Here is a 27,549-nt window from a genome sequence, read left to right on the forward strand (position 1 = left end):
GTGGGTGGGTCAGTGTCCCTAACTGGACAAATATTTGTAAGTAAACAGATACTCCAACAGACAACCTGCTTTTCCTGGATCAGCATTTCTGGGGAACCAGATTAGGATCTCCCACCCTTGCTCAAGCACCTGGTGCAGCCGGGGGCAAGCCCAACATTCCTTTTAATTAGAAACACTTAAAAGTACACAGTTGGGTTTTTAGACAATACTTCCTCTTATATTGTAAACAAATGTGGTAAAGAAGGGTCAAGAGGTTAGAGGCCTATAATAAATCACCTCCAATAAGTTGAGAAGACTATGTGTATCTTGTGTCTATATATATAGGGGTAAAGATACTTCTAGAACCAACCCTTTCCAGAGGGAAAGCTGAAGATGGGATCTTTGAAGAGTCCTGTCTTCCTCTTGGTTCTCTACCTTCTGGAAGGGGTTCTGAGCAATTCCCTCATCCAGTTGAACAACAATGGCTATGAAGGCATCGTCATTGCCATAGACCACGATGTGCCGGAAGATGAAGCCCTCATCCAACAGATAAAGGTACATTCCAGTGGGAATTACCTATGCTTTGGCAAGTCCTAATTAGCTAATACCAATGAAATCCTCATCCGGCCATAACATTGTGATGAAGGGAACCTGATTCGTCTTGCTCTAGTTGTTGGGCTGGCAGGATATTTTTACGTCTGAATCTCAGATTCCTTATCTAGGAAAGGAAACCAATAACTCTTTACCCACTAGGGTGTTTATGAGAAACAAGTCAGTGAAATGCACATAGCTCCGAGTTAGATGTGCTGTTGGCACTTAACAAATGACGGGTGCATTTACTGACTGAAGGTTGCCACTGAAATCTACTTCGCCCCAAGAGAAAGGCAAACGCAGCGTATTCAGCAGATACCAGTAACTGCAGGGCAGGTAATATCTTTGCAGGATGTTAGCCCCGGCACATAGTAGACCCTGTTTTATTCTATTTATGACTAACTCGTGATGTTAAATAGGAACTTGAGGTTCCTAACGTAAGGCTCTAGCTTAGAGACCACCCTTCCAGTGGGCAGAGATTCTGCATCTTTCCAACCTGGGAGCAGAGGGGTCAGCTCAGGGCTGCAGCAGGTGAGGGTGGGAGGTGGGGGAGGGGTTTACCTTGTCTCCTCTTCTTGTCTGGGGACTGCTGGAAGAGTCATTCAGAAGGTCATCGTGTGGAGGGGTGAGAGGAGGTCTTCCAGAACAGTAAAGAGCTAAAACTAAGATAAGACGGAAACTCTTTCTAACAGACCACCTGGAGTCCCCAGTCTGTCAATAGCACATCCAGGGTCAGCACCGTGGAATGAGTGAGTGTCCTGCTCTGTAAAATGGGTTGATAAGTAGTTCTTGCACAGAGCATTGTGAGCAGCATATGAGAAATGTGCAGCAGCACCTGGACAGAGTCCCTGCTGCTGTCCCTGAGTCCCTTACCTTCTGCTTGCTTTTCTCTTGCACTTAAGCAACAGTTTTAATTTATTGTATTTTCAGTTCTTTATGTTTTATTCATTAGTCTTTTTCGCATATTAGCTTAATTTTGTTTATGCACTCCATTAGTAGGCAACATGTTATCTTCAGTTTCATTACCATTTTTAAAATTAGTTTCCTTCTTTGACAATTTCATAATGCAGATAATGCATTCTGATTCGTAGCACACACAAACGTGCACAGACATATACCCCTCCGTCTCTCCCATCTCCATCAGCATTTCTCAGGTCTCACAGCTTCTTTCATGGGTTCATGATTTTAGTCTTGTTTAGTGGCACACTTAGTGGCAATCAGTGTGACGAGTGGATGGGAATTATTCATGGAACCCCCGTGAGGTCACCAGTGGACACAAGTAAAGGCAACGACTGTTATTTGTCTCTGTGTGTATATCTCTGTGTCTCTTTGTGTCTGTCTGTCTGTCTGTCTGTCTGTCTGTCTGTCTGTCTCTCTCTCTCTGGTAATCTACCTAGCAAACAGTTGAGCAGTGAAGGTTAGGGCCCCCTTGAGCCCCTTGTCTATTGGTCACCTTCTTATCCCTTCCGAAAGCAAGTTCCTGGAACAAGAGTCCAGAAGACTCTTCCAATGATGCCTCATGAAGCAAACTCTGGAAAGTGGAGTTTGGGTAGAGAACCATCTTTGTCTGTTAGGAGTTCCTGGCTAGACTATCTCTCAAGCAGGGAGAGCATGGAGGATGGAGGGAAGATGTTGCTTCCTAGGAAGCTTCTGTCCCTAGCCAAAAGGCCATCAGACCATCCTCAGTACAGAGAAGTTCATGCCCAAAATTAAGCAATAATCTGAAACCTAGAGTGAGCTTTTAACTGTCACAGCAAAGACGAAAAGAAATAAGGTAGAAAAAGGAAAAGACGTGTGGCTGCTTCGTTTCTGTGTCCAGCCAGTATGTTTCAGGGATGGGCCAGTTAAACATGGTACGCTATCTCTAATAACAGCAACTTGGAGTTTTAGGAAGCTTCTTGCCCTCACTATCTTTGGTGGGCTTCCTCCTGAAAACAATTTCTCACCACAATTATTAAGTTAGCTTTCTAGAAAGAGCAATGACTGAACTGTGTGAGCTAAGATGGATTTCCCTGCTTCCTTCTGGGCTACAAGAATACAGTCGTACAGTGGTGTCCTGAGGGTCCCTGCTTAGTAAAAGTCAGCTCCTCCCATCTGATGTCCAAGGTCTGAGGAGGTCAGAGACGCCCACCATGACTGCAGCTGCTGTTCTCTTCAGTCTCCGCTTCAATAACCTTCCTTTTGAGGGGAGATTCTCTGCCTTGAGCCCCTGCCTGAGACAGAGTTCCTAAGTCAGCAAGACAGTGTTCAGGAGTCTCCTGCCTGTGTATGTGGAGTAGGGACTGCCACTGTTCCATGCTGGAGCATTGTGAGGACGTCCCAAGATGAAATTCAGGGAGACACTCTCTATCTCTTCCTCTCTCCCCCTCCATCCCCCTCTCAATTTCTCTCTGTCTCTCTCTCTTTACTTCTCTGTGTCTCTGTCTCTGTGTGTCTCTCTTTCTGTCAGTCTCTCTCTCTATTTCTCTGTCTCTGTTTCTGTGTCTCTGTCTCTATTTCTGTATCTCTCTGTCTCTGTCTGTCACTCTCTCTCTCTGTGTCTCTGTCTCTCTCTGTCTTTTTCTGTCCATCTCTTTATGTCTCTTTGTCTCGATATTTCTCTGTTTGTGTGTCTCTGTCTGCCTCTGTCTCTCTATCTCTATCTCTCACTGTCTCTCTCCTTCTGTTTCTGTCTCTCTCTATATTTCTTTGTCTCTGTTTCTCTCTGTATGTCTCTGTTTCTGTGTCTCTGCTTCTCTCTTTATTTCTGTCTCTCTTTATTTCTCTGTCTCTTCTGTCTCTCTCCCTGTCTCTCTCTGTATCTCTTCTTGTCTCTGTCTCTCTCCTTGTCTCTGTCTCATATCTCTCTCTGTCTCCCTTCTTCCCTGCTGTGTGTCCAGAATGCAAACAAAGGGAGTGTTCAGTGGTGTCTCTTCAGTGCACAGAGCCCAGGTCCTAGCTGGCTTGGTGCTAATGTACCACTTTCACTCATCAATAACTTGCTCAGTTAGTCACTCAGCCTTTCCTTGATTTATATAACAAATATTTGCAAAGCAACTACATTATGTCAGGTTCCATGCTTGTCCTTAGGGAGCGCCGGGCCCATCCAGTAATCAACAATGACACACACGCCCCGCTCTCAGCCGGAGTTTGCATGTCTGTGTGGACATGATGCCACACTCTCAGAACGCAGAGCAGATGGCGCATGTCTCTGCTGTTAAACCATGCAGACAAGAGTGTTTACTTCATGCTGCTTGCACTTTGTGTCGGGAAGCATCAAACGGTCACACTTCGTGGGTGGAATTGCAGTCAGGTGTTCAAACACAGTCAGGTTTACACCCAACCGTCAAGCATTTGCCGATTTTAAATTAAAAAAAAATTATTTTTGGAAGAAAGTATGTTAAATTCTCCCAGTGACTGTTAAAATCTGGGCTTTGGGGTGTAGAAATGCAAAGCCCTAAGCTTGTTTTCTAAGTTAGAAAGGGAATCGGTATGGCCACTGTTTGAAATGTGGGGAGGATATGCATGGAGAACATGAGTCAACTCCCCAAATTTAGCCACAGAGAAGGCAGGAGCAAGACTCCGCATTGCATGGGTAGCTGAACACAACCTCCCAACACCAAGACGGGCAGTCCTCTCCCCCCACCCCCCCCGGGCACAGTCCCCACTCGAGGTCTGCTGCAGCCAGGACTCTGCTCCTGTGTTGACCCCTCCTTTTAGTGTTATTGTTTTCCAAGTAGCACCTCCACACTGGAAAAGTTCCTGTTCCAACAAACAGACCCCATTCCACTTTAACTTAAATAAGCATCTGTTAACCTGCCATCTGTGGTCACTGTCTCCAGTTTCTCACCTCTCACTGTCCTGACTCCACTCCCACAGTATTGCTGTCTCCCTTCTGTAGACATGGCTCACCCAGTCTCGCGCATAGCACATAGCTAGGGACACTCCCTGGCCTTAATCCGTCACTTCTGTTGTCCTCTCTTTGCGCTGTGGCTCATTCCCTGACCATCCCAGAGCACCAGGGTTCTCTTTTTACTTCCTGTCGATGCTCAGTCTCCGTCCTAGCTGGCGCAAAGCCTTCTTTCTACAGTATCATCTGTACATCCGGTCGCAGTGCACCCCAGGGAGCCTGCAGGAGCAGTTGCTACTGCTGCTCCTTCATTTCTGAGAGATAAAGCTGTGCACAATTTGCAAATACTAAATGATGCTCTTTCCTTAAACCTAACGCTTAATACTATACTAAAATGAATGTTGCTTGAACATGTAACATTAGGTTTAGCTTAACTGTTCACCATTGTGTGCTGAGACCTGGAGAATTATACCCCCAGTTCAGTTTCTCCAACTGTTATTCATGGTCAAGGGATCAAATGTAATGAAGTAAGAATAGTGCTAAGAAAGCATTCGTCTTCCCAGGTGTCACACATGTGATGTCATTTGTGAGGTACTCACGACAACATGTCTCAGGCTCTAAGTGGTGAAATCTGAGCTTAGAATTGGAAAGTGTCTAATGCCCTCAAGAAGCGGTTAAGTCAGGATTAGCATCTGCCTCCAGAGTCTATGATATATATGGTCAGCACTCAGAGAGACTGCTTGCTGTATTTAAGGAAGCCATGTTCCCTGCCTAGTTGGGCTTTTGAATGGAAAATACAGATGTGTCTTGAAATAACTTGTAACTCAATCTGTTCTCAGTGATGTTGTTAAGTGTGTTCTCTCCTCCCAGGACATGGTGACTCAGGCCTCTCCATACCTGTTTGAAGCTACAGGGAAAAGATTTTACTTCAAAAATGTTGCCATTTTGATTCCTGAGAATTGGAACACAAAACCTGAATATAAGAGGCCAAAACTTGAAACCTTAAAAAATGTGAGAACAAATTCTTTTAGACATCTATTTTCTTCTGCGATTTACTGGTTTGATCGGTTGCTTGCTTGCTTGCTTTCTTGCTTGCTTGGTCAGTTGCTTGGTTGATTGGTCGGTTGCTTGGTTGTTCAGTTGTTTGTTTGTTTGTTTGTTTGTTTGGTTGGTTGGTTGGTCAGTAGCTTGGTTGTTCAGTTGATTGTTCAGTTGTTTGTTTGTTTGTTTGTTTGTTTGTTTGGTTGGTTGGTTGGTTGGTTGGTTAGTTGGTTGGTTGGTTGGTTGGTAGGTTGGTTGCTTGGTTGGTTGTTTGGTTGGTTAGTTGGTTGGTTGGTTGGTTGGTTGGTTGGTCAGTTGTTTGGTTGTTCAGTTGGTTGGTTGGTCAGTTGGTTGGTTGGTTGATTGGTCAGTTGGTTGGTTAGTTGGTTGGTTGGTTAGTTGGTTGGTTGGTTGGTTGGTTGGTTGGTTGGTTGGTTGGTTGGTTGGTTGGTTGGTTGGTTGGTTGGTGGGTTGGTCGGTTGGTTGGTTGGTTGGTCGGTCGGTTGGTTGGTTAGTTGGTTGGTTGGTTAGTTGGTCGGTTGGTTGGTCGGTCGGTTGGTTGGTTAGTTGGTCGGTCAGTTGGTTGGTTAGTTGTTTAATTGGTTGGTTGGTTGGTCAGTAGTTTGGTTGTTTGTTTGGTTGTTTGCTTGATTGGTCAGTTGCTTGGTTGTTCAGTTGGTTGTTTAGTTGGTTGGTTGGTCAGTTGCTTGATTGGTTGTTTGGTTGATTGGTTGATTGGTCAGTTGCTTGGTTGTTCAGTTGGTTGGTTGTTCAGTCGGTTGGTTGTTTCAGGGGAAATAGTGAAGAATGAAATGAAATTGTGGCAAAATCACTCAACTGTGAGTAAGGCCAATATATTTGCTGAAATGGTAATATCATCTTTCATTGTATTTCAGGCTGATGTCCTTGTGTCAACAACCAGCCCCATAGGTAATGATGAACCCTACACCGAGCACATAGGAGCATGTGGAGAAAGGGGGATCAGGATTCACCTGACTCCTGACTTCTTAGCAGGAAAGAAGAAGACTGAGTATGGCCCACAAGGTATGGACTCAGCAAAATCATTCCAGAAAATGACACATAACACACCAGTTGTGTGTTAAATACTGTATTCTTGTTCTAAGTAAGCCTGCAGATGACAAACTAGAAGCAAAAAGTCACAGACACGGATTTCTGAACAATAATTTAACCCTGGTTTGCATGCCTGCATAGGTGTGGCATTTTGGCTTTATGAACTAGTGTAGTGCCAGGCAATTGCAGTAAAATTGATTGGCCTGATACATTAGACTTCTATGGATCTATAGGCTTCACCTGGCTAAATTTAATCACCTTCCTGCAGTTCATAAGGTAGCCACCAGATGGCGACAGTGTGCTCGGGTTCACCTGATTTGAGTTCCTGACTCAGCAGGGTTTGATTCCAGACTTCAGGAGAGGCTGAGGTTCTTCATTTATTAATGGTGGTGCTGCACTGTGTGCCAGTCCCTTCAGAGCATGTAGTGTCATCTTGTGGTCATCTCCCAAAGCCTGTCTCTCTCCCTCTCCCTCTCCCTCCCCTCCCCCTCCCCTTCCCTTCCCCCTCCCCCTCCTCCTTCCCTTTCCCCTCCCCCTTCCCCTCCCTTCCCTCCTCCTCCCTTCCCCCCTTCCTCCCTCCTCTCTCTCTCTCTCTCTCTCTCTCTCTCTCTCTCTCTCTCTCTGCATGCGTGTGCACATGCATGTGCCTGTGTGTCTGAGTGTGTGTAGTGGTGGTGCACACCAGTAATCCCGAGACTGAAATCAGCCTGGACTGCACAGGGAAACCCTTAAGAAGTTCAATTCTTACAAAAACAATCATGTCAATACGAGCTATATGGATCAATCTTTGAAAGAAATATTCAAAGTCCATGTATATGCTTCATACACATACACAAATGTGGTTCCTGAATAACTAGTGTTGAAAGAATAATGTCTAAAAATGGTCAGAATGCTCCAGAATTAGTTTGGTCTTCTTAGGCAGGAGAGAAAGGGAAGCCCTGGTTCTGTGTGCCCAACCCCCACATTATTATCGCCGATTAGAGTGGTCTGAACTTTGTCTCTTTGTTCTACGATAATGCATTTCATTTTCAAAACTAGAACAGGAAATTCCTGACCTATGACTCAGTAAGTATGTGCTGAGTTAACCGATCTAACTGCTATTCCAGTCCTGAGCTCACTCCAGCCACCACAGCTGGGAATCACACCATTCCTTTACATGATTCCTTCATATAACATAACCCTAGCCCTGTCCTTTGCCCTCAAAGTCTTCCATTACCTTTAACAGTCATTGCCTTTCCAGCACTTGAAGGAAAATTCAGTGCAAACCCTCAGAACAGGAGATTGGAGCTGATCCTCAGAGTGGCCCTCTCACCTAGGCATCCAAACTCAGCCCACCTTAATTATAATTCAGAAACACTAAGATACACGGAAGTCACTAAGAGTCGCCCAAATATGGCATACTCAACGGGTGCCTAGTAATCTCTAGATATGATTTGCCCAAATATGACAGGAGATAAATCATATTGCCCGCCTTACCAGAGATAAGCTTCGGTGACAGCATAAATTGAAAAACATCAAACAATGAGATAGAATGGAACTGCCCGGGAGTGCCTAGGCTGGCCTGAGCATGTTAGGATGTCAGTTGGGTGGCTTGATTTTTTTTTCCCTAATGCTTTGCAGACAGGATCTCAAAAGTGTTGCCATCTAACCTTGAACTGATGATCCTTCTATGTTAGCCTCTTTAATAGCTGGAATTACAGGCCTTGGTCACCAGTCCTAGACGGAAGCTTGATTTTTGAGAGAAGAACAGTAATTATCACTGTAGAGACAGTGAGAGAGGCCAGCAAGAGAAAGCCTGTGAAAAAGGAGCCAGAGGTGAAAGGAGTCTGGCTGGCCTACAGAAAAAACATTTGAGGCATTTGTTGTGATGATGTAGCCCAGGGTGAAGAGCAGGGAAAGGGCTGGAGTTCTCAGGCGCCGCCATGCTGTCCTAAGCAGTTGGACTTAACCCTTGTGCAGCAAGGCAGTTCTCTGTCCCTGCATGTCTTCTACAAGACCAAGCAGGACGTGGTGGGCAGCTGCCTGACCAGTGTATGAATAACTCCCTGCCTCTCGTTGATCACGCCAGGGACACACGATAAGTCAAAATAGATACACGTATTGTACTTGCCATGTCAGGTCCCACTCAGGAAATCAAGCTTCCAGTTTTATTATTTAGAAATCTATAACGAAGCAAAGCAAAAACAAGCATCTAGAAGAACGTTCTTTCTCGTGCGGGTCTATGTCCCGTTTATCGTCTTCAGCTCTTTGACATTTTTTTCCCTCAGACAGGACGTTTGTTCATGAGTGGGCTCACTTCCGATGGGGGGTGTTTGACGAGTACAACAACAACGAGAAGTTCTATTTATCCAACGGAAAGCCCCAGGCAGTAAGGTATGTATCTTCTGATGTCACTTCCCCAAAACTGTTTCAAAGTGCAACCAACCTTTCCTTGAAGGACTTTTAAAATACCAGTTTTCTGTCTCATTTCCAATCTCTGAGACACTCTATGCTTCTACAAATGAACGCTTTTTCTTGCAAGTGGTTCTGTTAACTGAGTTTCCTACTTTGTAAATCACTGCCAGGCACAGTCTGCCTGGTACCTCTGCTTGGGGTCTCTGGGTCACGCAGACCATAACCCAGAGTCCCTTTGCTGACATGACCATGTTGCTTTGATTTTTCAAATCTCAGCCAGCGGGTGCCATTCCCAACCCCTGTTGTATTTCCCACTTGTCTCTTCTGAGCTTCCGCACCATTAGATACCGGATCCTTGCTTAAGAGCAAGGCTGTTTTGTACTCAGTGCTTTCAAGATCTGGAAATATCTAGCCGCTTGCTCTCCCTTCCACAGCCGAGGAGCATGTTAGACAACACGACTGCCACACCCCCTTAAAGGGAAAATTCACCAAAGCATATTAACAATACCCACAGTCCCTTGTCTTCCAAACAAACATTTTTAAGTATTTGTAAGCCCAGAAGTTACTCTCATCGTACATTACATAAGATCGATGCAATCCAACAATCCGTGCCATATTTGATAGAGAAATGTTAGGGGCAGTCTAATAGGGACAGCGTCAGCAAGAGGAGAAGCAATTCAGTCACACACAGAACTGGGGCAGGGCAAACCACACAACACCAGAGGGGAGGACAGGAAGTGATGCTCACACAGATCCCGCCCAGAAAACCTACGATCATAAAGGGCAGGCAAGACTGTCAAGGGAAGTCAACAGGGACAGGATGCAAAGGGACTATTACCGGTGCTTTTCTATGTATTAGCAATAACTCATTCAAACATATAGTGGAAAATACCATGCTCCAGGCAGCAGCTATCCGATCGAAAACACAGTAAGAAGTGTAGACGATAAATTTAAAGAAAACTACAAAATAATTCAAGACAGGGAGGATTTCAATACTTGGAATGTATAAATTCAAGTAAAGTTGATTTCACAAGTTTTATGAAGTTCTAGTCAAATATATAAATTTGTGTCTCATTCAAAGACCTTCACATTCACTGAGTGAGATTATTTCTAAGAAAGGAGTGTAATAAAGTGGACTTCGCTTGTCAATTTTTAAATATATTTCAAGACTGGGTTAAATAAAATATTGTATATTGTCAGTAATTTATATAATAACTTAACAGAGTTTGAATAAAAAGTCTATGAAGAGAGGTCAGGTTTCTTAAGACATAAAGAAAAATTTTAACTAAGGAAAAAATTAACAGAATCTCTCCCAATTGGATAAACTTGTCAAACTAAAAAAACAACACTATATTAGTCAGGGTTCTCTAGAGTCATAGAACTTATGGAATGTCTCTATATTGAGGGAATTTGATGTGCTTAACAGGTGTTCATGTTTGGTAGCAACAAAAAGTAAAAGAAAAAGTAAATTTAGTAAGTTAGGATGGATTTATATAACATCGAAGAATAGAACTCATTATAACCGCATTGTACAAGAATGTGCTGTACGTGTCTATATGTTAAGATTTTAAATATGTACCTCTGTAAGTTTCTTTTTAATCTGAAAACAAAGCCTTCTTATGTTGGCACAGGAAACCTCTCAACAAACCAGACGTTTATTTCGGAGGGTGAAACATGTTTTTTCTTCTTTATAGTTTTAATGAGTTTTCTTTTATGTTTTTATTATTTATACACTCCATTCTGTAGATTAAAAGGGAAACATGGGTAAAAGCATCCACTCATAATAAAACCCATAAGCATATAATATAAATGTCAATGAACCTTAAATGTCAATGAACAGACAATCACTGCTCCAAAACTTTTTGGGATAAAGATAGCTGATGTCAGCAAGTCCTGTGGGGAACTAATAGGACTCGAGCTTTCCAGAATAAGGGAGCAGCTTGGATTGGAGTAGTCTATGGACTTTGATACTCAGTCATGCTCTTCTGGTACTGTACCTCCTCAGGTACTTTCTGGCAACAGAATTGACTCTGATATAAACATACTGCTTTTGGTATATGAGGTTTAATGAAAAAGAGTCGTAGAGAAGGACAACCATCAGAAATTTCAGTTGAGTGGCAGACCCTTTAAGGTGGTCACATTACCTACCACTTAACCTTCGTGTATTTTCAGATGTTCGGCAACCATTACCGGTAAACATCAAGTTCGTCGGTGCCAGGGAGGCAGTTGCATCACTAACGGAAAGTGCGTAATCGACAGAGTAACGGGACTGTATAAAGATAACTGTGTATTCATACCAGATAAAAACCAGAGAGAGAAGGCGTCCATCATGTTTAACCAAAATATCAACTCTGTAAGTGCCCTCTTCTTTCCCCACATGCTTGGATAAATTCAGTGAGGTCAGTTTGGTTTGGTTTTTGCCTAGGTGTTCCAAGGGGACAATGAGTTTTAGACACAGTGCCAGCGTTAGGGGGAACTCAGCAGCTGATTCTCATCATGATAAGCTGGGTTGCGGAAAACAAGCATGTAGACCTCTTGCTGTGTGTCACCCTGGGCCAAATCTTGAGGAAGCAAAATTCAATGTGTCTGCCAGGTTTCTAGCCCACATGTACAGTTGGATGGCAAAGGAGTCTGTGGACATTTGTACATTGCACTCTGAGGTTGCGGAGGACTGAAGGGGCGATCTCTCGAAGAGGGCTAGACAATGAGGGAAACATTTGGCAAAGCGAATGGTGATGGGGAAGGAACTCCCTGGTAATGAATCCTGAGCACAGGGAGAAGACAGCACACAAGTCTGAGAGCCAGTAGAAGAGTGTAGGAAAAACTAAAGACTTAGACGACCCAGCCAGAAGCGAGGTGCGGGGGGCGGGAGCGAAGGAAAAGCTGCAGTTTGTCATGTCGTTTGCTATCCGAAGCCGCAGGACTTACAAAGGGTCTTGTAGGGCTAAGGAGATATGGCTCACAAGGTAAAGTGCCTGCTGGTTGAGCTCGGAGGACCTGACTTCAATCCCCAGAACCCGTGTAACAAGCCGAGGGTACCAGAGATGAGATAGGTGGATGACCAAAGGTCAATGCCATCCAGTCTCATCAAAGAGATGGATTTCAGATTCGCTAGGAAATCCTCCTGTCTCAAAAAACCTGAAGGAGGCGCTTGCCCGGGAAAGCCACCTAACATGGACCTCAGGCTCCACACGAGCACAACGGCATGAGCATCCACACACATATCTGGACACCCAACATACATAGAATACCATGCACAGTGTAAATATAAAAAGTCTTATAGATGGAAATAAAAGGGAAGGGTTCTCAAACAGCTGTGGGGCGAACAACATGGAGAAACAGCAAGGTCAGATAAGTCCTGACTGTACTGTGAGGGAAAGATCATGAGGACTCGGATGACGGAGACTTCATTGAAATGGGACGGTGGAGAGGACTACAGACTGTAAATAGGAAGAGATGTCTAGATCTTGGTTGCTCTGTGAAGGGAGCAGTGCAGAAATGTCCTGTGTTTTTTTGGCCTGGGTGACCAGGGGCCTAGTGCTGACATCAAATAGGAAATGAGCAAGGACGTGAAGTGAAGAAGCATCCAGAAAAGTGATGGAATAGAGAGGAGACATGGCGTTTGGGAAACCAGATCTGCAGATGAATTCTAGAGAGCTGGAAGGACGCGTGTTCAAGGTTGAACCCAGCGTGTCGGTTAATGGGGTTCAGAAAGTAAAGGAACGGAGCTTGTCAGTGTGAGGGTTCAGAGGCGAGATTGTGCTGGAGTGTGGGGTGAAGAAAGGTGACATCTCACGTAGAGAACCTGAGGAGTGAAGGAAACCACCTTATAGCAGGCAGGCCTTCGCCGCGGAATAGCATGAAAGGTCCAGTAAGGCTGAAGACAAGGCTTGAGACAGGATGCAGACCATGATTTTCCCAGGCTTGCTGTGCACCACTGTGAGACCCAGCCAGGGTTATAAACCAGCAGAGGAGCCTGGGAGTGGAAAGAGTGCTTGTTTTGCTAGATGTTTTAAAGAATCTATTGATTGCTGTCATGTATGTTACTAATTGGCAATTTCAGGTGGTTGAATTCTGTACAGAAAAAAATCACAATAAAGAAGCCCCCAATGCCCAAAACCAACGATGCAACCTCCGAAGCACTTGGGAAGTCATCCAGGAATCTGAGGACTTCAAGCAAACCACTCCCATGACAGCCCAGCCACCCACACCCACCTTCTCACTGCTGCAAACCAGACAAAGAATCGTGTGCCTCGTTCTCGATAAGTCCGGGAGCATGCAGGTAGGTCTGCCGAGCCTTAGTCTTTGAGAGGTGGATCATAGCTGTGTGCGTGATACAATTTGGACTTGGTAGAGAACAAACACAACAGGGAGGTCAAACCCAGGAATAGCTCTGTGGTCAGAAATACCTGTCTTGGGCTGGAGAGATAGCTCAGCAGATAAGGTGCTTGCCTTGCAAGCATAAAGGCCCCAAACTTGCCGGTGATTCCAGCTCTGAGCAGGTAGAGACAGGCAAATCCCTGTGGTTCCTTGACCAGTGAGTGAGCTCAAGGTGATGAGAAACACACACACACACACACACACACACACACACACACACACACACACACACACACACGATGCTCACACCGCTTCATTCCACAGACTCATTATCAACTGCCCCCTTTGTCAAACTAAAATAATACCGACTTGAGCAAAGTTCTGATTAATTAGGTAAGCTTAATGCTGTTCGTGTTTTGCTAACATAACTAGGCCTAGATTTCCATACAAGATGTATCTAATGCATTATATTCCAGGGATTATGGAAGATAGATTTTTTTTTTTGCCTTTTGCTATTTAGGCAAAAACTCTAAAATTTTACCCAGGCACAAATGGAAAACACCCACCCTGAAAGGATACAGCTTAAGCACACACTTACTTTAAGGCAGCCACTTCTAAGAACTCTTCAACCTGGTCTGTTGTCAGTCTGCTCATTCAAGGGCCAACTCGACCGCTCTTTTGCTTGTTCTTTCAGAGCGATAACCGTCTTAACCGAATGAATCAGGCAAGCCGGCTTTTCCTGCTGCAGACCGTGGAGCAGGGATCCTGGGTCGGGTTGGTGACCTTCGACCGTACCGCCAATGTACAAAGCGAACTCACACAGTTAAACGGTGGTGCTGACAGAGACCTGCTGATCAAGCGCTTACCCACAGTAGCTTCAGGAGGGACGTCTATATGCTCTGGGCTTCAGGCAGCATTTACAGTAAGGCGCTCTCCGTTGTGGTTGTTTGCAACTGTTGGTGGCATTTACTCCTATGACGTTTTCATTTCCAGAGTTTCCACACATGGCTGGTGTCAGGTTGAATTACAATGGCGGAGGACAACATGGTGGTGGAAGGGTATAGCGATACAGAGAGTTATGCCTTCGGAGTTAGTATGGCTTTCCTCCTTCTCTCCTCTTCTGCACCTAAGCATTCAGGATTCCTGGGTGCATGCCTGCACTCCCAGTATGTCTGATGTGCCTCCTCTGTCCAGCTCGACTGGGTCACACATTCTCGAGCTCTGTGGCAGGATCCCTGAGTCTTACCTGATGACCCAACTCCGTGTCCACGTGGGAAACATGGAAACTGCAGCCCGTCCTTCACAACACAGCAATTATAAGAAATTAAGCAAGGGGATCAAACCAGGCCACTGCTCTTACTTCCTAGTCCCTGAAGCACTTGGTCAGACCAGGGTCATGAGCACAGCTCTCAGAATCCTGGGCACCGGCTCTTTCACATGCTCATGGTCTCTGTTCATTCCCTTCCAACCTCACCAAGGCCAGCATGTGATCTCCTATCAGCACTCAAACATGGAATGCAGTCGGGAGGGGTCTCCTGTGCCTCTGCCTTCCCCGCCAGCCTTCTGGCCATACGTTCTTCATCCATAACCATGGGCTGTGGGCCGGAAGGTGGACTGCTTGCCTTGCACGTTGGTCTCTTTCCACCCTTGCAGTGATGTGTAGATCACATACACTGTTATTTCATTTTCTTTCCATACTAATCTTATTTATCATTGGCAGGTGGACTGTCCTCTTATTAACACAACTATTTTTAGGATATATGGGTGGGAGAATCAGAGGGCCACGGTCCCCCTTGTCTACATAGGGAGCTCGATACCTTTGTAGGCTACATGAACCTGTTTCCAAGAAGAAACATCAAAAAGTCATGCGTACATGCATGCCTCTGTGTGTGTGTGTGTGTGTGTGTGTGTGTGTGTGTGTGTGTGTGTGTGTGTGTGTAAAGAAACAAAGTGCTTGCTTTCATCAGAAGGGGAATGAAAAAGCAACTATCTGTGATCTGGTTAACACAGTAGGAGCCTATACAGTTGATATTGTCAGATATTAAAAGGCTGAAGTTAAAACTCCTCTGAGTCTGCTACACCCTCACCTGCTTCCTGATGTTTGTAATGGGATCTCGAAACCAAACTCAAAAGCCCTGTATCCTCTCCCAGAACTGCCTGTCTCTCGGAGCACACTGCATTGCACAGCATGATTTTTCTGGGGAAGGCGAATCATCTGGGGAAGAGATCACTGTTGAGTTCCATGATGTAGTGTCACTGCTAGACAGATGCTCCTCCAACATTCCCAGACATCCACTTGGTCCCTCTACTCGGTCCCTTCTTGTCCCATGTAAAGGCAATGTCCACACACACACCGGCCACCTCAAGACTGATAATCCCTGCTCTTAATCACGTTCTTAGTCGATAAAGAAGAAGTATCCAACTGACGGAGCTGAAATCGTGCTGCTGACCGACGGGGAAGACAACACCATTAGCAACTGCTTTGACCTGGTGAAGAACAGTGGGGCCATCATTCACACAGTGGCCCTGGGACCGTCTGCTGCTAAAGAGCTTGAACAGCTGTCCAAAATGACAGGTGAGGGGACATAACGGTGGACTCTAAGCTCCAGTGACCTGAGGAGCCAGGAAAGGGGGCATTCAGAAAGATGGGGTGATCACCAAGTAGCTATGCTTCTCCCAAATGACTGTTAGAACGGATGCTGCCCATTCTCCTTAAGGTCTTGGCTCCAGGGCTAGGCCAGGCTGTGGGAAGTGACGGTGCAACACCCTAGTGACAACTCAAAGAAACCTCCTAGGGCACCTTATGAGTATTTAACTTTATCTAAGAAAGACAGGAAGGGGAAGAGGGGAGGAGGGGAAGAGCCTGGTGACCAACCAGAGGCTACTTCAGTCAAGCAGTGCACGGGCAGTTTCTTCACAAAAGACCAGGGTGCTGTGTATCTGTGTCTCACACTAACAGATGGTGCAGACAGGGTCCTCTGACCCTGGCTTCTTTTGCAGAATCTGTGAACTCTTCCTTTTATTTGGGGATAGTATTAAACATATAAATTTTTACCATTGGAGATAATATATCTGCCCATGTTCTCTAGAAACAGCCTGAGATGGAGGATTTAGTACACATGAGCTCTCAAAAGAAAAGAGACTGAGGACAGAGTAGAAAACAGAGCAAGGAATGGAAGCAAATTTGCACTGTACCCTCGCTCTAGCTGAGTGGCCTATAGACTAGAAACGCAGTACAAATGTGGTCCTCCCTTGAGACAGATGGACTCCCCTCTTGTATTGCCTCGTCCATCAGTCAATGGGCATTTATTGTTGGAGCAGAGCAGCGATACGAATCATTTCTCTGTGTAGGACGGCCCTTTGGGGTAAGGCAGTCCTCTGGAGAATGAGGCAGCCGTTAGTCACGTGGCCAACACTTAGAACAAAGCAGACTTTCACTCACCTGGAGGAGGACACGTGGGCCACCAGCAGCACTACAGAAACATGGTCCCTGACTTCAGATGCCATTTAACGGTTTAAAAGTGACTATCTAAGGTGACTCTGTGATCACAAGTGCTTGCTGCCAAGCCCACAACCTGAGTTCTGAGTTCTAGAACCTATGGTCCATAAGGAGAGAACAACTGCCACCAATCATCCTCTGCCCTTTACACACACACACACACACACACACACAGACACACACACACACACACACCATGACACATGCACACACAAATAAATGAATATCAAACAGCTACAAGTGGCTTCCTGTCTACTTCTTCAGTTACACTTATTCTCAATACCTGGCTCAGCTAAGGTTTTACTGCTATGAACAGACACCATGACCAAGGCAACTCTTACAAGAGCAACATTTAACTGGGGCTGGCTTCCAGGTTCAGAGGTTCAGTCCAGTATCATCAAGGAGGGAGCATGGCAGTGCCCAAGCAGGCATGATGCAGGAGCAGCTGAGCTGTTCAACATCTTGTTCCAAAGGCAAACAGAAGAAGACTAATTTTCCGGCAGCTAGGACAAGGGTCTCAAAGCCCACCCCCACAGTGGCACACTTCCTCCAACAAGGCCACACCTCCTAATAGTGCCACTCCCTTGACAAAATATATTCCAACCTCCGCATTAACCAAACTTCCAGGCCTGGAATATTAACCTTTCTCCTCCTATACATCCCAATTCTGTAATGGTCCTTCCGTCCACTGTTATTTCTTAATATTGTCACACGTGTATATTTTTTGATTTGAGATACAACTTTAAAACCCAGTTTGTTAGAACTGCATTTAAATAAGAGTAAACCAATCAGTGTGAACTGTGCTTTAATAGACTCCCTCATATGAAAGCACATGGCCTTTAGTTTGTAAACGCTGTTGGGTGTTTGTGTAGATAGTTTACATGGCTTCATGATGGGTATTTCTGAAGCTACTCATTACTAGGATTGAAAAGTCAGTATCAGTGGGGCACGGTGATATGAACCTGAAATCCCAGTGGTTGAGGCGTAGAGGCAGAAGGATCTGGAGTAAAGGTCATCCTTGGTTAAACAGTGAATGTATGGCTGGCTTGAGCTACCAGAGGCTATGTCTCAATGTGAATCAGTATCGACTTGTAAGTTAATATGCACTCGTGTGTGCTATCGATCTGAATTGTGATTCCTGCTATCACAGCTATAGCTAAAATGTTGTCAATGCTCGCTCCCTGGAAAGATAACATCTGACAATGTGCTTGCATTTTAGGAGGTTTGCAGACGTATTCTTCCGATCAGATTCAGAACAACGGTCTTGTTGATGCTTTCGCAGCTCTCTCCTCAGGAAATGCAGCTATCTCTCAGCACTCCATCCAGGTCAGAGTTCTATTTGATTTCTCTTGTCTGCTTATAATCAGTCTAGACTGCTGGATGCTTTGAGTTCTACATTCCTTTGTGCATTAATTAAAATTCATCTTGACATCAGACATCATTCCCCAAATGTAAGCTCCCTTATTTAACAAAGGCAGTTGGCATTTACTTATTTTGTAAATGTGTCTAATAATTCCCTGTAAGCATTTGCTAACAAGCTCTCTCTGTAACATGATTGGCTCACATTGGCTCACAATCATCCATCCATTTTCTAGGACAGGTGTATAGACAGGATGTGCCCAGTTCTTCCTTGGCCTGAGTTCCTAAGATTTGCCATGACTTTCCTGGAGCAGAGACACGGCACTTTGCACTCTAGAAACCCCATGTAGTCCATTCAGACTCACAAATCTCGATTCTGAGTCTACCATTAACTGACATTGACTGAAGAACCTTACCCCTGTATGGAGCAGAAAGCTGTGGGCTTGTCTGGTTCTAAAATGCTAAGAAGCTCAAATCATCGTTCAAATGTCTTGAGCCTATTTTTGAGAACAAAGTGCTCTACTAGAATGGCTGCAGGGATTTTCTCTTTTGTTCTTCTTTCATACTTTGCATCCTGACTCTGCAGTCTCTCCTTCCTCCTCTCCCCTCTTCTTCCCTCCCCCAGTCTCCCTTCCTTCACTTCCCCTTTCCCTCCAGATCCACACCACCACCCTGCCTCCCCTTAGGAAGAGCAGGCCTCCCAGGGACACAACCAAAATGGCACCCAGGCTACCATAAGAATTGGCAAATCTGATCACATGGAGGCTGGACAGGGCAGCCCTGCAGGAGGAAAGACTAAACAACCAGCACAGAGTGAATCTCGGGCTTTCACAGTCAAGGTCTGAGGAGCCCTGGAGGAATAATGGCATCAAACCTGGATGGCAGGGTTCAAAAGATAGGATTTGGGGCCGGCTGATGCCCTGTGTTTCCAGCCTGTGGAGACAGCCATGGCTCCTATGTTGGTTGTCCTGCAGGAAATTTTAAAACTCAAGGGCCTTGTTTTACAAAGAAACAAATGTGTTCCAGAGAAGCAATTCACTGCTGAAAAACTCCCAGGCACGTCTGTGATTTTTTTTTTTAATTTAAGAAAACAAACAGGGAAAGAGAGGGAAAGGTGAGTAGGACTCATTCCTAACCCACCATGAGAAGAAGAGTCCTTTACGTTCAGACTTATTCATTATCCACCGGTGGGGCCAGAAAGCCTGGCCCCATGGCCTTTACCTCTTCTACTAGGTATCAACTTAGCCATACAGAATTATTATGCAAGAGACAACGCTCAAAACCATGTTTGCTATGACGCTCTCCCCTATTTCCGTCCCTACTCTGCAGCCATCCAATTCCACCCCAATGAGCAGTCTCCTACCCAGTGGTTTAGTTCATCCACCATCCTGGGGACTCCCATGACGCTCACTTAGTAACTTGTAATTCTTGATAATTTATATCATCTCTCCATGGGTTAGAAACGAGTACAGTCAGTCCTTCTTGGGATTTAGTGTTAGAGCATCATGGGATGGCCATCAAAGGACAGCCAGGGGGAAAATGGCATCGAAGGTCATAGGAAGGTGGTTCATACGTCCTAAGAGATAGGCATTGGTGAAAGTTTCATGAAGAAAGAGACATTTGCACTGAATTCTGGAGGAACAGCAAGACTCAGATGAGCAGGGAGAAAGTAATGATGTAGAGGAGGGGGCAAAGAGCACAAAACTGGGGAACCATAAACCTTTTGAGCAGAGAAAGCAGTATCATGGAAACTAGAAGCTGGAATAGTGATTTAGAACTAAGACCTAAATGACCCTAAACACCAAACAAAAGACCCAAGAATACCTTCAGACCTTTGGATTGGCTCCTGGCAGTCAGGACAGTTTTGTGAGACCATGAGACGTACACTGTGCTGTCCAGGAATTAAAGTGTTGATCTTCTCAACAGCTGGAGAGCAGGGGAGTTAATCTCCAGAATAAGCAGTGGATGAATGGCTCAGTGATCGTGGACAGCACAGTGGGGAAGGACACCTTGTTTCTTGTCACCTGGACTACGGATTCTCCTTCAATATTTATCTGGGATCCCAGTGGAGTGCAACAAAGTGGTTTTGTACTAGATGCCAATACCAAGGTGGCCTACCTTCAAGTCCCAGGCATAGCCAAGGTATGGAGTCAGCTTCCTTGCAGACTAGACAAAACTGTTTTACAAGTAATTGTAGATTTATTGACTTTGGGGGGAAAACAATGAAAACTCTTCATTCATTGAAGTCTGCCAGTTAAGACAAGAGAGGGGGAAGGGTAATTTCATGCCGCCATATGAAAGAGAAACAATGGAAGTATACAGGAGTTGGGATGACAAATGACCCTTGATGCTTTGGGATGACAAGAACTCTTTGGAAATTCCAGGCAGCGCAGTGATCAATGAGATCACTCATTGCAGCCTTAAGCCTCATTATCCCTAACTAGGTTTGTCTTGACTATGGGAGTCGCATAGTCAGTCTAAATGCACTCATGTTTACCTTGACTGGCAGAGAATCAAGAATATGCACATCTTTTTTTTTTTTTTTTTATTAACTTGAGTATTTCTTATTTACATTTCGAGTGTTATTCCCTTTCCCGGTTTCCGGGCCAACATCCCCCTAACCCCTCCCCCTCCCCTTCTTTATGGGTGTTCCCCTCCCCATCCTCCCCCATTGCCGCCCTCCCCCCAACAATCACGTTCACTGGGGGTTCAGTCTTAGCAGGACCCAGGGCTTCCCCTTACACTGGTGATCTTACTAGGAGAATACGCACATCTTAGACGTGCCTGCCACACTCGTTAGTCACAGAGGCATTTGTTGTAAGTGGGAGCGAAGTTAGGCCTTTGATGCTCACTGGAAATATCTGCCTCTGTTTTGGTCAGGTTGGCTTTTGGAAATACAGCATTCAAGCGAGCTCACAGACTCTCACTTTGACTGTCACCTCCCGGGCAGCAAGTGCTACACTGCCTCCAATTACAGTGACCCCGGTAGTGAATAAGAACACAGGGAAATTCCCCAGTCCTGTAACCGTGTATGCAAGCATTCGCCAAGGAGCCTCGCCTATTCTCAGGGCCAGTGTCACAGCCCTGATTGAATCTGTGAATGGAAAAACAGTAACCCTGGAATTACTGGATAATGGAGCAGGTAACCATCAAAGAAATTAGAAATTAGATCTTCTTCTGAGATACCACCACCATGGAATGGCCAACAGGAACTCTAACCCTCCAGTGCATGCAGTCGGAGGCAGAGAACCTAGTACTGGGGATCCAAGTACTCTCTGCATCCTCGTCCATGTCATATCTCAAAATGATGAGAAATATGAGGAAGGGTCCAGCCTTAGCCTCCAAGCACCAGAGTGCATTGATGCTTTGAATTCATTAGAGACTACACAGAATGTTATCTCTTCCAAACTAAGTGAAGAGAAATAGCAGCCATTTTCTGTCAGGTTCACAACCTCCTCAAAATGTATGCACATATAGACATGTATTTCTTCATTTTCATGTTCACCACACACTTTTTAGGTACTGCTTTCTCTCCAATACTGGCAAAGAAGTACTGCCACACTTTAAAACAATAAAGATGAAGTCCTGTGGACTTTGGGTTAGCCTTGCTCCCCAAGTGAAAACTTCTGCCCATTTTTCTTGCACGTAAGAAATCTCTAAGGAAGCAATGCACTCTGTGTTCCTTTGGTAGAAGGTGTCTGATTACTGTGACAGAACTGTCTTTGTTGGAATGAAATGTATGACTGAATTTCCTACCTAAACATACCCTGGGGAGAAAGTTTCAATTTTTCTTCCCCAATCATGTACATAGAACAATCTGATTTGACCTGACAATGAGTGAGTTGACAGCTCGTGTTATATCAGTCATGACAGAGACGTGTGAAATGACCCCTGATTCCAAAAGGAAAGGACAATTCAGGGTGAGAAGATTGACATATAATCATGTATGTATGTGCACACACAGTATAGATGGGCATCAGGCCTCATTCTATACATGGTTGAGCCTCATGGTCTCTTGTGGCTAAGGCTCATTTTCCCTGTAAGATGTTAACTCACATATGGATACAGGTATCCAGTTGCCTTTAGGATATTCACCAATTCCTTCATCTCCCCGTCAAGGTGCCGATGCTACCAAGAATGATGGTGTCTACTCAAGGTTTTTTACAGCTTTTGATGCAAATGGTAGATACAGCATCAAAATATGGGCTCTGGGAGGAGTTACTACAGACAGACAGAGAATGGCACCTCAGAAGAATGGAGTCATGTACATAGATGGCTGGATTGAAGACGACGGTAAGTGATTTGGAGGGCAAACTGAAAGACTTGGGTCTAGAAGAACCACCAAGTCTGTGAGGCAGGAGACAACTTTTGGTTTCCGAGTCCCTCCTCCACCTTAATAGCATTTGTGGCTGGGTGATGCTCTGTGCTGAGTACACTCTTATGTCATGTAGGATTCTGCTGTATTACTGGAGTCCATCCACTACATACCAGTAACAGCCCCACCCCCAAGTGTGCCCAGTTATTCTCTGTTGTCCCATGAGATAGCAAAATACCCCATGAGGAAACCAATTAGGCAGATCATAATCGTTAAACACTTTGGTCCAAAATCACATCTTCCACAAGATAAAATATAATATTTCTATGTGACTCCCTTTCTCCCACTGTAAAACAAACTGTCTGGGAGGTGAGCTAGGCCTCCTCCCCACCGAGCACATGTCACCAAGTGGGAAAAACATGTCTTTAAGAAAGAGGACATTCTGAGGCACTGTGGGTTTAAAACATTTGCCCGGGATCAGAGCAGGATTGAGAGCAACAGAGTCTAAAGGATTTCAGGACTTGCCTTTGATATTAAAACCAACAAAAAATGTTTTAAAGAAGTGGAATTTATGAGAAAGTAAGTTCCGAGTAATGCTGGACTGAGATCGGAATGGCTCGATTGAAGATGGGGTCTGAGAGCTTCACTGGCAGAGCCAGCCGCAAGTAGCTTTTGAAGCACAGAATTAGTTTTGTGTGAGTGTGAAGCCAAGTCTGTAATTGCTACGTGAGTGATTTCCTAGGAAGTGATTGAGACAATCGGGTGTGGCGTCTTAGCATTCAGAGATCCAGGCAAGATCAGGGATTTGAGACCAACCTGAGCCACATACTGAGACAGTCTCCAAATAAAAAGAGAGAATACTGGGATTGGAGTCCTTAATGTGAACTATTTCATATCCAATTATCATCAAGTAAAAAAAAAAAACAAAGCACAAATATTAAAACGTGAGAATTGCATAAATTAAACAACCAAGGAAATTCTCAAGAGCCAAGGAGATCAAGTACCAAGTAAGTGGGAGTACGACACTCAAAATATTATCAAAGTGATAGGAGGCTTCTTCGGGCGATGCCATGTTTCAACAGAGTCTAAACTGACATTGTTGAAGACTAGAAAGACAGTGGGTCGATGAGATGGCTAAGTAGGTAAAGGCGCTTGCCGCTAAGCCTAACAATTGGAGTTTGATCCCTGGGTTCCACATGGTGGTGGGAGAGAATCCACTCCTGTAATTTGTCCTCTGACCTCCACGTGCTCCCCTTTTGTGCAAATAATTAAATATGTCTTTAAATTAAAGACAAAAACGAGAGAAGAAATGCAATTCTAGGGTCTTTTTTCCCCTGTTATAACCAGGAAACGTCTGTTAGTAAAGAATGGAGGGCCGTTTGCTCATTCTCTTCTTATGCGACCTGACTGGGGGTCTTGGCCCCAGACTGAAGAGTGGTTTTTGTTGGTGGAAGGCAGGAAGAGTGGGAAGGAAGATCCAGTAGAAGATGGGAAGGCTAGCCTTTCAGTGGTGGTGATTTTCACCGTTTTAATAAACTTTAACACAGGTGAAGTAAAAATGAATCCACCACACCCTGAAACTGGTAATGTTCGAGACAGCCAAGTGTGCTTCAGCAGGACATCCTCAGGGGGATCGTTTGTGGCCACCAACGTCCCCGCGGCTCCCATTCCTGACCTCTTTCCACCTTGCCAAATCACCGACCTGAAGGCCAGCATCCAAGGGCAGAACCTCGTGAATCTGACGTGGACGGCTCCTGGGGATGATTACGACCACGGGAGAGGTAAGACTGCTGTACAGACCCCAGACAGGAGCTCACCAACCGAGCAGAGGTTATGCTGGGAGGAGGACACTGAAGACAGGGAATCTCGAATGGCTTCTAAAATTAAAGACACAGTTTTTAAAATCTAAGAAGCCGACCTTCTTAAGGAATAAGGCGTTTTATCTAGGAAAAGAAAGCTTCAGGATTTTGTGTTTTGTTTGTGTCTGTCTGCCTGTTTGCTTGTTTGCTTGTTTCTGACAAACAAGGTGTTTCTAGAGAAGGATTGTGATAGAGGGTAAATATCCTTGAAAGAAATTTCTTCCCATCCTACTAGACTTTGACTCTCAAATATAAAACTTAGGTCTGGGGTGGAGCCTTAGCCCTTCTGTTTATGAAATGCATGGGCAGCAGCCTGACCTGACGAACTAGAATCTGTTTTAAGATCCCTATGAATTAGAATCAGTGTTTTACGGTCCTCTGAGCATGTTAGTGCTCAAGAAACACCAGCTCCAACCTCCCTTCCAAATTAGGAGCTAATAAACAGTGAACACCTTCCTTCCTCAGCCAAGCCTCAGGCTCACAAACTCTCATCGAGGCTTTACGTCATCACTGAACCAACTTTATATCCACCTCTTCGCTATGAGTAAAGAGTGCGCACAGTGGGTGACAGCCTTTGTAAAAATGGTTACCCGGTTCCCATCATCCACTGTAAAGTCATGAGATGATGATGTCATCCCTAGTAGATTTTTCAAAGATTAAGACTTGGTCATTGTGTTCCCTCTCACTCCTTTTTAAAATTTGTTTTTCTATTTTAGCTTCCAGTTACATCATCCGAATAAGCACGAGTATCGTCGACCTCAGAAACAACTTCAGCACCTCACTCGAAGTGAACACTACCGATCTCATCCCAAAGGAGGCCAGCTCCGAGGAAATGTTTGAGTTTGAACTGGACAACAGTTTTGGAAATGGCACAGATGTCTTCATTGCTATCCAGGCTGTGGATAAGTCCAACCTGAAATCCGAAATCTCCAACATTGCCCGGGTGTCTCTGTTCATCCCCTCTCAGGAGCCACCAGAAGACTCAACTCCTTCTTATCCCGATGTCAGCATCAACAGCACGATTCCTGGCATCCACGTGCTGAATATAGTGTGGAAATGGCTAGGGGAAATGCATGTGACACTAGGTTTGCACTGAATCTTCAGGCAAGAAGTAAATCACTCCTGTCATTGTATTTTAGACTTCCTGAAGGGGGCGATGTAGTAACACGTGAAGCTGTAAAATTGGGCCCAGGTGCATTAAAAATTATCTATTCGAATCCAAAAGTTTAACCGTCGCTCAGTCTTTGAATGGTAATTTGAATGCTTGCTCGTGTTGCTTGTACCAATAGGTGGGAGTAGATTTAAGTTTGTCCTAAGGCACTTGGCTAAAAATAAGATCCAATTGCAGTTAGTTAATCTACTAACTACTATTCTAAACTATCAGAAATGCCTACCGAACTATTTAAATACAAAAGGCCTGGTTTCTTATTCAGGACCTTGGATTAACATCATCAAGAATGTGTCTTCTTTTCTTTAGGTAGGAATGAGGATTGCACAATTTTGAAATGGGGTACACTTTAGAGAGAACTCACACCTTGGAGGTCCCATGGGTTTAGAAATGCATACTACGTGCCTATGATGCTTAAAGCCACAGTAGAAGGAGATGGGGAGGGGTAGGTAGATTTAGGGCAAGTGATAAAGAAATAATATGTTTCACAGTTTTTTACAAATATTCTATTAGCCAGGGACTGGGCCTGGTGTGGACTTTTGAAACCTCATATCCCACCCCCAGTGAAATACCTATTCCAAAAGGCAATGGCTAATGCTTCTCAAAACAATTCTACCAACAAGGGACCAAGCATTCACATATGCGAGCCTACAGGAGCCACCACAATCACTTACAAGTATGTGCTCAATTAGGGGTGCTCTGTTAAATCCAGGGGTGATGTTCAGCTGTTAATGAAGTAGGCCATTGTTTCTACATACCAAACGCTAATAAAGTAATCCACTGTTTCCACAGACACCTAGAGTGAATGTCTTTACTTTCAGACCTTCCTTATTAGAGAACAGACTTTTAGGACAAGCCAAGACACACATAATAGTGAGAAGCAGGTGAAGGAGACAACTTGCTCAGCCTGCTCTCTTATAGAACTCAGGACCACCAGCCTAAGGGCAGCGCTACCCACAATCACTGAGAGAATGCCCTGTAGGCTTGCCTGCAGCTGGATTTTATGGAGGTGCTTTTTTAATTAAGGCTCTGTCCTCTCCAATGACCACAGCTCGTGTCAGGTTGCCGTAAGACTTGCCAACTCAGCCATCAGCTCCATAGCCTGACCGCTAAAGAGAGGAAGGCGGCAACCAAAAGAGCTCGGATGTCTCTTTAAATAACTTCCTTCATGCCAGGATGGTAACACAGGAGTAATATCATGTCATGAGGGAGTTACGGTGCTTTGGCAACCCGGTGAACAGAATATCAGGAAGCAATGCTCTTGAGCAAAGTGCAAATACACAGGAAGCCACAGGCCTGGTGAGAAGGCTACTGTATTTCCCAGGAAACAAGTGAGTCTGGGGTTCCAGTCCAGTACTGTAGAACATTCTGTAGAGCGTGGCTGCAGTACGTTTTGTCTGAGAAATGTCTAAGAAATCATTGCACTCACAGAAAAACAACAACAACAACAACAAAACAAAAACAAAAACAAAAAACAAAAAACAAAAAAACCCTCGTTTTTCCCCACCTAACGATGCAGATCCATTTTGCGTCAAGCTGTCCAACGATTCAGAGCTCTTAAGAATGGTTTACTTTGCTGGGCCCTGCTTTCTATCTTAGGTGTTTCCTGACTTCATGCCCTGTCTCCCTGGAAGTCAGCTGTCTATGAAGAACCTTACTATTTCAGCGAACATTCCACTAAGCTCACCCAAATGGAAAAGTACACTCCCAGCGAGCGAGTGACATTTGTAAGGAACACTGCATTTTTCCAAAAACATGATTTTCAAATAAAAGCCCTTGTCCCATCTGTCTTTGGTCCTCCAGACTCATGACTCATCTCACATCCCCTCTGCACCCACTCTCTGCCCTCTTCACTGGCCTCGATGAATTGAATCAAAAGAGGCTTTCTGTCCTCTCAAGAACCACGTGTCCCACGGGAAGAGGCACAGGACATTCACCAAGCTTCCTTGTGAGGCTTTTATCTAGGTGTTACACAAAAAGGCTTGTGTGTGTGCTGTGGTGTGGTGTGTGTGGAGGTGTGTGTGAAGGTGTGGAGGGGTGGGGTGTGTGTGTGTGTAGGTGTGTGTGTGTGTGTGTATGTGTATGCCTGCTTTGATACATACTCTCTCAGCCCTCTATTGCCCT

General features: G+C 44.9%; 1 protein-coding gene across 1 annotated transcript; it reads left to right on the forward strand.

Annotated features, from left to right (window-relative positions):
- The first annotated feature begins 333 nt into the window (after positions 1-333).
- Positions 334-26,218, forward strand: Clca1 (chloride channel accessory 1). Its single transcript, XM_032897224.1, has 14 exons — positions 334-534; positions 5,270-5,410; positions 6,337-6,484; positions 8,779-8,884; positions 11,078-11,258; positions 12,969-13,187; positions 13,920-14,147; positions 15,626-15,800; positions 17,944-18,050; positions 20,010-20,225; positions 20,964-21,225; positions 22,203-22,376; positions 23,946-24,179; positions 24,974-26,218. The coding sequence occupies exons 1-14, from the start codon at positions 373-375 to the stop codon at positions 25,351-25,353; spliced, it is 2,733 nt and encodes a 910-aa protein (XP_032753115.1). The 5' UTR covers positions 334-372; the 3' UTR covers positions 25,354-26,218.
- Positions 26,219-27,549: the final 1,331 nt, after the last annotated feature.

The sequence above is a fragment of the Rattus rattus genome, chromosome 3 (assembly GCF_011064425.1).
Source record: "Rattus rattus isolate New Zealand chromosome 3, Rrattus_CSIRO_v1, whole genome shotgun sequence".
In the NCBI taxonomy this organism is placed as follows: domain Eukaryota; kingdom Metazoa; phylum Chordata; class Mammalia; order Rodentia; family Muridae; genus Rattus; species Rattus rattus.

Excerpts from the sequence above, each read along its gene's own strand:
- Clca1 (XM_032897224.1), top strand. The coding sequence starts at position 373 with ATGGGATCTTTGAAGAGTCCTGTCTTCCTCTTGGTTCTCTACCTTCTG. Across the intron at positions 535-5,269 it reads CCCTCATCCAACAGATAAAG|GACATGGTGACTCAGGCCTC; the intron begins GTACATTCCAGT and ends CTCTCCTCCCAG. Across the intron at positions 18,051-20,009 it reads TCTCTCAGCACTCCATCCAG|CTGGAGAGCAGGGGAGTTAA; the intron begins GTCAGAGTTCTA and ends TCTTCTCAACAG.